General features: G+C 40.1%; 1 protein-coding gene across 1 annotated transcript in view; it reads left to right on the top strand.

Moving 5' to 3' along the window:
- The window catches only part of Jph1 (junctophilin 1), a 79802-nt gene extending 66040 nt beyond the window's left edge, over window positions 1-13762 (top strand). The window contains exons 4-6 of the mRNA XM_013028431.1: window positions 4510-5147; window positions 11295-11392; window positions 11824-13762. Coding sequence (XP_012883885.1) covers window positions 4510-5147; window positions 11295-11375 — 719 coding nt within the window. The 3' untranslated portion in view covers window positions 11376-11392; window positions 11824-13762. The remainder of the gene's footprint in view (window positions 1-4509; window positions 5148-11294; window positions 11393-11823) is intronic.
- The last annotated feature ends 305 nt before the right edge of the window (window positions 13763-14067 follow it).

The following is a 14067-nucleotide window of genomic DNA, read 5'->3' as shown; positions in this document are numbered from 1 at the left end:
ATCTCCCACCCACCCCCTCATGTAGATCTATTTGTGTAAAAGTTATTCTGCCACCATTCTAGTGATTTCTTTGCACTCAGCAGACTTTGAGTAACATGTTGATATAGGTGAATATGCCTAAAAAACTTATTTAATAAGGGTACCCCTAGAGTAAGCATACAGTGCCTTTTCTAATATACTAGAACAAGAAATATGTAACCAAAGAGGCACCAAAAAAGGATAAAGAAGTGATTAGACTTAGAGATGTCCATGATTTAGCTTTGTTAACCCACTAATATAGATTACTCCATTGGCCAAATTATTGTCAACTCGGCCTGTTCATAAGAGTATAGTCTAAGCTGGGTGCTGGTGGCTCACGCCTGTAATCCTAGCTACTCAGAAGGCTGAGATCTGAGGATTGAGGTTCAAAGCCAGCCCAGGCAGGAAAGTCTGTGAGACTCTTATCTCCAATAAACCACCAGAAAACCGAAAGTGGCACTGTGGCTCAAGCGGTAGAGCGCTCGCCTTGAGCTGAAGAGCTGAGGGGCAGCGCCTAGGCCCAGGGTTTAAGCCCTACAAGTGACCAAAAAAAAGGGGGGAGTATAGTCTAAATTTGTAAATGGGAGAATTATCTTCACTATTTATGAAACGTGTTTTATATTCAGATGTTATTAGCTTTTTTCAGATAACTAAAACCTATCATTTTAAGTGCTAGCTTTAATTATTTTTTAATTCTTCTTGAACAAGTGTTACTGAGTTGCATAAGTCATTCCCCACATAAACACCTTTCTTCCTATACTGGCAGCCACCACTTTGGTTGCATTCTGTCAGAGAAACTTCCCTTTCTGATTCTCACAGAAAATACAGGTGGGACTGATGGTTACCAGGATTAGTTCTAAATTTGCAGGCTGGACTCTCATGGTCTCAAGTCTTCACAATGAAACACACATTATTTCCCCAAGTTTAGTGGCTTTTTACCTTTTGCTTCCAGTATAGTTGAGTATTAGCTTTTTACATGCCTTTACTTTAAGATAAAGCTATTGACAGTTTTACACCCACCTGTTACATTGATGACATTAAAATATTCCATTGGTTCAGTGTTAGGTAGCTTCAATTACCATCCCATTGGCTCTGAAAGCCAGTGATTTTACTTATCATTACAGTATACTTTGGGTGTACCATACCTAGATGAATAGGTTCAGTAATGCTGTAAACTTAAATAGCAACAGAGCGCAAATAAAAAATCAACTCTGATTTTGTTTTGAATGAAGGGGTGAACAAGAAGTCTATAAGTAAACACTATATCAGGCTCTCTGAGAGAATATACTTTATCACAGAAGAGGAGGAGGTTTGTGAAATTTCAAGGGCTTCTCTGTCAAGGACCACTACAGATGACCTTGTGGGCTTGAAAACGTAGGAGCTAGGGCTGGGCATGTAGCTCAGTGATACAGAATATACTTAGCATGCATGAGTCCCTGGGGTCATTTGCCAGCACCAAAAACAAGTAAACGTGAAAAGTAAGGGTGAAGTTGCTGATGGAGAAGTAATTTCATGTGCCCATGGTGCTATACAGATCCAAGATTTCAGAAAGGAAGACCTTACCTTTTGTATGACTACCATCACCCATTTTGTCCATTCAGTGAGAAGCCTCAAGCTGGGTCAGAAATTCAGGCTACTAGTTTGAACATAGGAGTTTTAAAAAAGCCAGCAGGGTGCCGGGAGCTCATGCCTTTAATCCTAGCTACTCAGGAGGCTGAGATCTTAGGATCACTGTTCAAAGCCAGCCCAGGCAGGAAAGTCCATGAGATTTGTATTTCCAATAAACCACCAGAAAACTGGAAGTGGTACTGTGTCTCAAGTGGTAGAGCACTTGCCTTGAGCTGAAGAGCTGAGGGACAGCACCCAGGCCCAGAGTTCAAGCCCTACAACAGACCCCCCCCCAAAAAATCACCAATTTAACAAGGGGGCAACATCTTGATCTTCAAAAAGTCAGTTCTGGCCAAGAGATCTTGGTGGTTTGGGGAAAGTTGAATCCCAAAAAATTTGGTTTATCTTCTAGAGGATGGAAATTGTAATAATACTGATGTGTACAATCTGCAAGAGAAAGCCTCATTTCTAATGTTCAACAATTACCCTATATGTTACATTATGTTTTCTCCTAAACGTAACTATAATTTTTAGCTGTAATAGCAGTCTCCATGTCAGTAAAATGAGGATTTTATCACCTGCTTTCTACAGCTTCCATGTAGTTTTAAATTTCAGAAAATGCCTTATATAAAAGTAGCAATCTCATTCAAATAACTTATTAGACCAACTGCTATGAGACAAGCAATTGAGAGTATAAATATGCAATATGGTGTTATTTATGGGAATAATGTAAGTTGAACTCAGAGCCTCATGCTTGCTAGACAGTCACTCTACCTCTTAAGCCACATATACTCCTAGCCCTTTTTTACTTCAGCTGTTTTTCAAATAGATTCTCATGGTTTTCCCCAGTCAGCCTGGAAGTTCATCCCTTTACCTATGCCTCTCTCATGGCTGGGACTACAGGCATGAACCCATTGGTTGAAATTAGGCAAAACATTTTTTTCCCAGACTCACTATGAACCACAGAGATACTCCCAATCACTGTCCCTGAGTGGCTTGTAATTACAAGGATGCACCATTATACCTGGCCCTTTAACAGTTTTCTTTTTTGGCAGTACTGGGGTTTAAAAGCAGGGCTTCATACTTGCTAGGCAAGCTCTCTACTGCTTGAGACAGGCCTCCAGCCCTTTTATCTCTGGTTATTTTTGAGGTAAGGTCTCACTTTTTACTAGGGCTGGGCTTTAACTGCTCTTTTCTCTTCTGTAAAGCTTTGGTTGGCTTGGGGTGTGGAGTAGGGCTGATGGCAGGAAGGCACTATGAGCACATAATGCTGTGGCTTGGACAAGAGTTGGTCACCCCTTTAAGCAAGCTGATGAAGGTAGTTTCTCCCGGTGTATTTGAGAGCTAATGTATCAGTTCCTGCCCTTTTATGAGAAGGTGGCCAGCTGTGCTGTATGTAACTTCTGCTTCACCTTATGAGATACGAAGTGGCTGATGGGTAGAATGGTAGCCAGTTTACACATGACTCGATGGTTGGGCAGGGCTGAGGCTGATCCACCTAGAATGGCACTGGCTGGAGAGTTCAGGGCCCCATACTGGCCTCTCAGTGACCACTGGCACCACTTCAACCCTCACTGTCTTGCCACCACACTTGATTAGCTCTCATTCCTGTAGTTATGCAGAGTCACTCTGAAAGAAAAATAAAACTCTAATTATAAAAAATACGGGGCTGGGAAGGTGGCTCAGTGGTAGAGTGCTTGCCTTGCATGCATGAGGCCCTGGGCTCCATTCCTCAGAACCACATAAGCAAAAAGAAAAAAGCCGGAAGTGGCACTGTGGCTCAAGTGGTAGAGCGCTAGCCTTGAGCTGAAGAGCTGAGGGACAGTGCGCAGGCCCAGAGTTCAGGCCCCACAACTGGACCCAATAAATAAATTAATTAATAAAATAGGATTATTTATCAACAACCCTGAAATACATTTTAATAACATAAAAATCCTGAGACTACAGAGACAGACAACTGTCTTGTCCTAAACACTGTAGGCAAATCTGATTGTCACAGCTACGAGTAGGCTACAGAGAAACAACTCTGTGTGGGACAGCCTGAACTATAGAAAAGTTTTCTAAGCATGACAAATGTCATCTATGTACAGCTTCTTCTTTTTTTTTCTTTGTCTGTCTGGGGCCTGATCTCTCCACCTGGGCGCAGTCCCTTGGCTCTTCAGCTCAAGGCTAGCACTCTACTACTTGAGCCACAGCACCACTTCTGACTTTTTCTGCTTATGTGGTGCTAAGGAATCGAACCCAGAGCCTCATGCATGCAAGGCAAGCACTCTACCACTGAGCCACCTTCCCAGCCCATATGTACAGTTTCTTTACACAAGTATTTGTCTTCTGTTTTAGTTCTTCAACTGTGTCATTTCTCTGCCAACTCCACTTAGTATTCTGCTGGTATGCAGAAACAATATAATTATTGGGGATATCAGAACTGTTGAATATTGATGGCTGTCAAAACCATAAATAGTGGTCTGTGTGAACTTCAAAGCACCTTTTTTTGCAGAAACAAATCTCTTCCCTGGAGAATGAAATGTACTCACACTCAAGTCTTTGTAAATATATTTTTTCAGTTAATATCATTTCGTTAAAGGGGGGGGTGGCTGGGAAGGTGGCTCAGTGGTAGAGTGCTTGCCTTGCATGCATGAGGCCCTGGGTTTGATTCCTCAATACTACATAAGCAGAAAAAAAACAGTAGTAGCACTGTGGCTCAAGTGGTAGAGGGCTCACCTTGAGCTGAAGAGCTGAAGAACAGCACCCAGGCCCAGAGTTCAGGTCCCACCACCAAGGACAGAGACAGACAGACAGACAGACAGACAGACAGAGAACATACAAACAAGCCTTTACATCTTTTTATTATCATCATTTTCTTGTACTTTAAATTTTTTCCAGGTCCTGATTACATCAAACAGAGATATCAAGAGGGTGTCGACGCTAAAGAAAATCCAGAAGAAAAGGTACCAGAAAAGCCACCCACACCAAAGGAATCGCCTCATTTTTACCGCAAAGGCACGACACCCCCCAGATCTCCTGAGGCCAGTCCAAAACAGAGCCACTCTCCCCAGCCCTCCTCCCCAAAGCCCTCCAAGAAGCAAAACCCCAGCTCAGGGGCAAGACTCAATCAAGATAGAAGGAGTGTGGATGAGCAGGTGACAGCCATTGTCAATAAACCCTTGATGTCGAAGGCCCCCTCAAAGGAGGCGGGAGCAATGGTGTCCAAATACTCTGGCCGCCACCATGTCCCCAACCCCAGTAACGGGGAGCTGCATTCTCAGTATCACGGCTACTATGTGAAATTGAATGCCCCCCAACACCACGCAGAAGAGGAAAATGATGATGGAACAAGCCAGTCTTCCTCAGCACTGGTACACAAGCCGTCACCTAACAAGTGGAGTCCCCCTAAGTCTGTGACAAAAGCAGTTGCCAAAGAAAGCAAAGCTGAGCCAAAAGCAAAGAAGTCTGAACTTGCTATACCAAAGAATCCAGCAAGCAACGATCCGTGCCCTCCTTTGGAAAAAGAAGCCAATTCAGTAAGTCTCACAAAAAGTGCTGTCATTTCTCCCCTTGGCTTTGTTCAGGGAGTGGGGTGGCTGCATTGCGGTGACATCCAGGCCGTGGCAGTGTACAGGGTCATTTATGGTAGAATACCATGTTTATAGATTGAGGCAGCAAAGCGCTCTCCAGGCAGGAGGTCCTGAGCCTACTCAGCTGCCCTCCTCACACATAAATTGGGTAGGTAAAACCTGACCAGCCCAGAATGTCTCATGTATATGTATGAGCTTTCATAGTGAGCTTTGTGTAGCTTCCTCTCCCCCAACAAAAAACCTGTGACCAGTGCCTCCCAGACCTCTAGAAATAAGACATGCTGGGTCATCCTTTCACACACAAACACATCGTCATCTTTACACAAAAGGAAACCTCCTGTAGGAGGTTCTGTTATGAACAATTTTCCCACAAAATTTTAGCTTGGATTTTACTTAATTAGTTAGCTTTGCTACCAGAGTATTTATCATCACAAATGAGACATGTTTCAGCAATTTAATTACTTTAATTGTGTACCTTCTGAATGAGAATGCCTTCAGAATTTTGGTGTTCTTTTAGATGCTATTTATCATTATCACTGTGTCTTGAACATGTAAGATATTTGTTAGTGCAATTACTGATTGACGTGTGTACGCTTCTTCATGAGCTTTAGTTGTAGAATGATACATAGAATTTGTATCTTATCAAATTTTGCAGAATTTATATAATCCATGTAGTTTAAAAAATTTGATTTTTCATTATATAAATTAACTGACCTACTGACTTGGCCACCTATGCCTTCAGATAGAGGCATTAAATATTAATGCAGCTTAACAAATAAAACACCACTAATCTGGTAATGCTAGTGATTTCAAAAATAAGCATAATGGTGTGGATTGGTAACCTGGCCAACAAGATTACAGAGCAGCTCCTATTTATGTTTGTGCAACCTACTCTTAGCGGACCGAAGGTGCAGCTTAAGTGGTAGAGATCCTGCCCACAATCGTGATATCCTGAGTTCAATCCCCAAGACTCCTAAAAACAACAAAAACACAACAACAATAAAAAGTTTATGCTAAGCTGGATACCTGTGGCTCATGCCTGTAATCCTTGCTACTCAGAATCTGATGATAGCAGTTGAGAGCTAGTCCAGGCAGAAAAGTCCCCAAGAGAAGTGGCTCAAGTTATAGAGTGCTAGCCTTAGCACAAAGAAGCTCAAGGACAGCGCCCAAGCTCTGAGTTCAAGCCTCACATCTGACAAAAAAAGAAAGTTTATGCTTAGCATTGAACATTGAAATTAATCTTTTTTAAAATTAAGTAATTGTACAAGGCGGTTATAATTCCATATGTCAGGAAGATGAATGTTGCTCTTTTCATCATTCTCTCCCATTTTCCCTCTCCCTACCTTGAAGTACTTCAATTTCTACATAATATACACTGAATATAATCACTATATTTGCTCACCCTTGTCCTCCCCCTTTTGTGAAATGCATCTTTTGAATTAATTAGTGCTTAAAATCCTTATGCTTGTTTCTCTTGCTAGTATTGATTTTCTCAAATTTTCACCTTGTTATTTAACTAAATATAAATTAATCAGATTAATTGGACAAATAGTTCCCTAAAAGTCAACCTCCATGGAGGTAAATTTCTTTCAAAACAGAGAAATTTTATGAGGCTCTCTACTATTCAGTAAGCATTCATTCTGATTTTTAAGCATTCACTCTTAAAAAATGTTTAACATGAGCTGGGCACCAGTGGCTTACACTGTAATCCTAATTACTCAGGAAGCTAAGATCTAAGGATCACAGTTCAAAGCCAGCCTGGGCAGCAAAACCTGTGAGACTCTAATCTCCTATAAACTACTCATAAGAAAAAAGAAAAGGAAAAAAAGCCAGAAGTACAGCCATGACTCAAGTGGTAAAGCACTAGCCTCAAGCAAAAGAAGTTCAGGGACAGTGCCCAAGCCCTGAGTTTAAGCCAAGCACGGACATCAAAAATAGAAAGAAAAAGAAAAAAAAAGTTTAACATGAATATACCAGTAACCAGTCCTGAACTTTTAAAAGTGATAATCATTTTTCATTAGATGGTTATTATGTACGGTCTCATAAAGCCTCGAGTCTATAGCAGTAACAGTTTGCCTGATTTACAGGTGGGAATTCAAACAAGGCCTTTGTGTAACTCAGTGGTTTCAGCTGGCTCCCAGAATTCATAGGGGTAGTATATGTCTCAGTGCCCTGCTCATTCATCTGTGATTAAAAAAAAAACCTAAAAAGTCTAGTCTTACCTGTAAGATACTTTTTCTAAAACAGTACCTTAGGGCTGGGTATGGTGATTCACTTTTGCAATCCCAGCTACACAGATGGCAAAAGTAGGAGAACTATAGTCTAAGACCAGTCCAAGAAAACATACCCGGTCCTATTAGAAAAACAAACTAAAAATAAAAGGACTGGGGTATGGCTTAAGTGATAGAACACTTACCTAGCATGTATGAGAATCTGAGTTCAATTCTTAGCACTAGAGGGAAAAACAAACAAACAAACTACTATAGGTGCAGTGGATAAATTCAGAGCTTCCTTATTTAAAAACAATCATATGTTTTGCTTGTGCAGAATCCTCTTGGTTTGGGAGTAAGCCAAGCATTCCCATCCTTGAAGGCCAGTCTCCAGGGCCCCTGTTTGTACTCCAGCAGCACTGTAGCCTCCCTGATCTCCATACTGCCTGTGGGTGTGAGGGGACTGTTCCAGAAAGCAAATGACTTTATACCTTCATGTAAAAATGCTGTCTTGCTAATGGTAATGGAAAACTTCCTGTCTTTTGTGCTCCTGAGGATGGACCTCCTCTTCTCTTCCCTGAGGGTTAGGAAGTGGCATAGTCTTCAGAAAGGTAGCCAGTGAATGGCTTCCAAACAATAGAGTAGTACCTACAATTTGGAGCTAGAAAGGCACTGTGCACAGGTAGAAGTTACAAGCAATATGTTTCAATTCATTGACACTTTCCCACGAAAGCAGACATTTGGGAGAAACCCAGAATTAATCAGTCAATGGTCTTGGCGAGTAGCTGAGAGATCCAAGTTGAGTCAGATGTCTGCTTGGAGGTCAGGCTCATGATCAACTTGATCTGTGATTTTATAGTCAGTGAGCTCATGTGAGTGAAGCAATCATAGCTAAGAGTCTGGGGTCTTAGGCAAAACCTCCTGGGTTCAAATCCCAGCTCTACTGCTGGCTAGCTTTGTGACTCTGAACAAATTTCCCAACCGTTCTGTGCCTTTGGTTTCCTTATCTGCCACTAGCCAATGGAATTATGAAGATTACATAATTCTCATGAAGTTCTTAGCACACTGCCAAGCTCAAAGTAAGTGCTTCAAAAGCATTGCCAATTGCTGTGATGTTTGTTTCAATGGCATACTAGTTGAAGCATGTGAAGTTCATAAGTTGAAGCATATGAAGTTCATAAAACTCTGAATAGTTTGGTCCAACCACAGTACCACCCTGCAAATACAGCATATCTTTTGGGACACAGACTAACACATAGAGCAAAGGGAGGGAGTATGAGAGGGACAAGGGAAGCTTCTTAGAGATGAATCTAACTTTTCTTGAGAAATGTATGATCCCTACAAGCAGTGGTTCCATGTGGACTTAGTCCCAGAGGCACGCATTCTACATGACACTGATGTTTCAACTCTGTTAGGAACAAAAATAGCCATTGTTAGGTCCTAATCAGTGAATAGAAAAATTGAGAATTCTCCAATAAGGCATCTCAACACTTTCTGAAGATTGGCTGCCCTTTTTTCTCAGCCATTATTACGATGAGCAACTTGTCTTGAGATAGATCTTCTCCATCTTTCTCTTGAGTTTGTAAATCCTAAAACCTCACTGTGAGATCAAGTTTGAACCTCACCCCAAATAGAAGATAAAGACAGATAATAAAAAAAGTTAAACTTTCTCTAGCTAAAAGTTTTCGCTTTTAACTTTTAGTTAGAGAAGTTAAATTTGACCTAATTATTTAAAATGAGTGATTATCTCTTGATGAAAAGAAAAAAATGATCATTTCTTGAGCCAGAATTTCTTTTCCTATTTTGATCTCATCTGTTTTCTTTTTCTAACTGACCTCCTGAAAGTTTCTTCTAATCTGGACTTTGACTCTGCCTCCCGTGACACCTGTCCCAGTCAGTCTAGAAAAGCAAGACTGAGCTTTTTTTTCATTTTGCTATTTTAAGCTATAACTGGCCACCACAGACATGTTTGTGGGACTTCACCTTAAAGCTTTCTGCCCCATAGCCTTCATGGTATCAAGAGAACACAGAAGTCATGACTTGGTTTCTGCAACTTACACATGGCATCTCAGATTTTTATTTTTCACCTGGTTGCTGTTTGAGCCTTTCATAGCTGCTTTACTCTCATCCCCACTGAGTCATCTTTAAAAATAGCTTTAAATGTAGAGCTACACTGATAGGATAAATATGTGTGTGTTAGAATATATACAGGATAAATATGTATATGTGTTCAGTAGAAAATACGTAAGTATTTTTCATCCTGTATAAAGCTCTCGTTCATTATTCATTGATTCTATATTATCAGTACAATGAAGTGTGGACCAAAACTTGCAGAAAGATAAGCTGCTAAATTCATTCCAAGATAATCCATAAACCCAGACTACTAACCAGTTCTAAATGATTTGTATAAATCCACAGAGACTTCTAAAGGTTTATGAAATGGGAAGTAATAATTGAGACACAGCTTAAGTTTTTGTTTCCTTCCTTCCTTTTTCTGGTACCTGAACCATGTGAATGCTAGACAAGTGTTCTATCACTGAGCCTACATCCCAGCCCTACATTAAGGTGTGTGTGTGTGTGTGTGTGTGTGTGTGTGTGTGTGTGTGTGTGTGTGTCTGTTTGTGCTCTACCACTTGAGCCACAGCTCTGCTTCTGGCTTTTTGGTGGTTAATTGGAGATAAGAATATCACAGACTTTCCTTCCCAAGCTGGCTTCCAGCCTCAAACCTCAGATCTCAGCCTCCTGAGTAGCTAGGAGTACAGATGTGGGCTGCCAGTTCTCTGCTTACATTAAGCTTCTGAAATTGACTTGCAGAGGCACTTGTGATTCTGCTCCCCCTTAAGACACTGAGCTCAATGCTATATCATTCTGGCCCTCTGTTCCCCATCTTGCCAGTCAATCGCAGTCAGTGATGTGACTCAAGCTCCGGGCCTGAAAGATGAGCCCCTTGGCCAATGAAAATCCAGTCTTCTTCACTCCTTCCCCCACCACTAAAAACGTACATTTATAACATTCCAACATAGTCTTACTTGGTGGCCAACTATAACAGGACTGTTTTCCTCATCTTCAGAATAAGCTCAATAAAGTTTCAAATCCAGTTTGGAACGTTTCTAATGCATTTAAGAGTTAGACTCTATTAGAAAGATATGATCTTGGCATTACTAGTAAAATAATGATGGCGTCCCCGCAGGCTAGATCTGAGTAGATGGGTCATATGGGCTTTATTTAAGTAAATAAAAGTTTCAGGACTTTGGGCTATCTAGTAGTTATTATAGTGGTATTTGTCAAAAAATGGATTCTGCAGTTTGCTAACTATAACTTGATTGCTGAACTGGGGTGGTTATGGTTAGAGAAATGAAAAGTAAGGCCTTAAAAAATGACTTCTGAGAGTGTTTAGTTTCTCACTTAACAGATTCCACCTACAGGCTCCAGAGTCCCAGGAAAGCAAAAGTTAGAGACCTCATTTCAAGTTTTTTCTTGGAGGTGTCATTGTCTTCTGTTTTCACTCTTCTTTCCTAACTGCCAGGATAAGGACATGGTTTTGGTTTTGGTTTTTTTTTTTTTTTCGTGGTGTGAGATAAAGTCTAATTCCCACTAGCTCCTGGCCCTCTGTAGTGGTGGGTCCCAACCTAGCCTGAAAACATTTACTTAGTACTGAAAACATTTTAACCTAATTCAGGACTAGATTCATTTTTAAGTGAAAGTTCAGCAACGTTTCCCTCTAAACATAGCACTACTATTTTTAATTTCTACCTTTTGGAACTGCTGTTACCATTCAGCCATATGTGTTTCCCTGTACTTTTGGTAATTGGTTCTGACAATATATTTTGGTAATATATTAACATAGAAATATTGTGCTTGTTTTGTTCCATTTCCCTTGCAGGGCCCTAATTCAGTCATGATTGTTCTTGTCATGCTGCTGAATATCGGGTTGGCCATTCTTTTTGTGCACTTTCTAACTTGATCGGAATCAGGAAAAAGGTAAGGATGGCCTTAATTTATATACAAAATTTTGAATACATACCAGTCTTTTCTCATATTTGAATTTACCGTTCTTCTTAACGATGACATATTGTCCTTCACTTTAATGTTGGCTGTGCCTGAATGTGATTCCACATAGTTACTGAATGCTATAACTGTTTTGACCCTTCAGTGAAGTCATGACAACTAGTGGTGTTAGCCCACAGCTCTGCCGAGGTGTCCTCAGCCCTTTAAATGGCGCAGACACAGGCAAGGAGGCTTGGAATTAGGATGGGATCGCAAGAGAGATGAAACTTGGAAAATTCACCCAGAGGACCTGTTCAGTTCCCCCCGGGAATGCTTTGTGGCTTTGGGGCCCTCTGGGAGCTGAAGCAAGCAGCCATGTTGGAGAGCAAAACTTAATAATAATTCTTTTTTAAAATCTGCTGAAGCAGCCCCATCCAGCGAAGTTCTTGGCATCAGCTACTCCATCTGTCCCAGCAGAGTGTGACTAAACTGGAAATGTATGGAGCTGCAATTTTTTTTTTTGATGGAAGTCAACAGCTGCCTTACTATTTTACCATCTGACGTTTTTAGTAGGGAGCTGGGGAAACGGCTGCCCAAGGAATGCGGTCAGAAGATTGTGTTGCTGTGGACTTGGTTCCAACACTCACTCCTATCTCATTAGAAGAACTAGGTAGCAGCATCACTCACCAGTCTTATGCCATGACCTGCTGCTTTAACATCCCCTGGAATGTTCCGGGAGAGAAAGTTTCATTTGCTTGTGCACGACTCTGCTCATTTTTGCTGTTTATTTAAATATGATGGATACTCATCTATCACCTGCAGTCCTGGCTGGACAAAACACACAGGTTGCATCTCAAGGAAAAGAAACAACAAAATGCTAGTGGAAATGTGTTTGTTTTCATAGCAATACATCCTTTTCCCATGTCATTTATTCTTCCTCAACCTAAAATAAAAGAGGTATCTTTAAAATTTAGCAAGCTGAAGGTAATTTTATATATTTTAACATAACTGAGATGGATTTTTATGCACTGAGGAGATGCTAAAATTTAAAGGCTGAAAGACACCAGAATTCTAAGAATGATAGTCAAAATGTTGCATGGATTGCAGTAATCAGTGTTTAAAGGATTCAGTTTCATTGCTGACGTACTTTACAACCAAATAAAATCTTGTCAGTAGCTATGTTAATTCCCATGAAAGTTAAGCAAGATGCTATTAATAACTGCTCTTTTTTGTTTTCATTGCTGTTCCCAACTTAAATTTTTGTTCAGCACTTACAGGTAGCACATAAGGCTTTGTTAAAATCACTGCTCCTCAATTTTCTGCCTTCTGTGTTTTTCAAAGTCCTTTTATAATTTCATTTGGAACTTTAAAATCTTTAGACATTTTTATTTTAAATATATTTGTCTTTTGCAATCCTTTGTTGTTCTGACATATTCTGATTTTTTGCTGTTTTATAGTTTATCCTTTATTACTCAGAAGCATGCTTACTTAGGAGAAACTAAATGGTCATTATAAAAGTAATCATTTAAAATGAAATCAGGGAGGAAAAGTATTTGTTAAGTCTCTTTAAGACATTACATTGTGGAGGGGGAGATTTTCCTAACGATTTCATGATTTGCATGGTTTAACCAAGATTCTTTTTACCTTGTTAAGTATGTTATCTTTTAATGCAGTAGGGACAGCTCACTGAATTCCCATGGCCGCACAGCCGTACACTGTGTGCCTTCTTACTCGCACAGTAGAAACTCGGTGGCATTTTTTGCAGAAGTACAATATGTTTGAGAATCCTGGGTATGACCAATATGGAAAAAAAGCAGAAGGCAGAAAGAGAGCAAGTGAAGAATCGCAACTTGTATATTTATTTTTTACATTTTGCTTTGACTTTTCAGTTTAGGAAGTACGTTTTTAACCCAAGAACAAACTTAAGTTCCCCAGTCAGTCTCCTCACTCTCTCACTGCTCCTTCCTGACCCCGTAGCTCCTTATCGCTGGGAAAGTTGAATTTTTTTAAGAAAATAAAATATTTAATCTATTAAGTTTATTTAAAACGTTGTAATGCCTTGGAAATAATGGGTAACAGATAACTAAAGGATATGTTTATAAAGTGAGCATGTTGGTTCCATTTATAAATATATGTATGATTTATAAGCTTTTTTAAAACAAAGCTCAAATTGTTGGTATTTTTCTAAACTGTGCACAGCTGTATTTTACATGAAGGCTCTTTCTAATGGGTTGTTATACTGTACTCTACATTTTGGACAGCACATGAAGTCTGCCAATGTACTTAATAAAAACATGACTTTGTTTATTTAAAGTTTCTTGCTGTGAAAAAGAACTCCCTACCTGTGAGTTCCTTTATTTATAATCCTTGAAACCAAAATGTATAATGTACAGTTTTCACAACTGTATCTGCTCTAATAAAAAAATGTTGGTTATTAATAAAGTTGGAAGTGTGTTTACTTTGTGAGTAAATTACCGTCTTGAAGTATGTGGAACTTTTTTTTTCTTTTTTTAGTCTTGATGGTGTTGAGAGTTGCTGTAAACCAACAATGGGGAGACACCCAAAAGGCCAAAGCAGAAGGTAGACTCAGGTAGACATGCTGCCCCTATGCTTGTTTCTGTCCTAGGCCCTCCAAATCATTGTGAAAAGTAAGATTCACATCTCTGCCT

This window comes from Dipodomys ordii, unplaced genomic scaffold (genome assembly GCF_000151885.1).
Source record: "Dipodomys ordii isolate 6190 unplaced genomic scaffold, Dord_2.0 Scaffold109, whole genome shotgun sequence".
Taxonomy (NCBI): domain Eukaryota; kingdom Metazoa; phylum Chordata; class Mammalia; order Rodentia; family Heteromyidae; genus Dipodomys; species Dipodomys ordii.
Note: the sequence above shows the minus strand (reverse complement) of the source record. Positions and strands in the feature narration are given on the sequence as shown.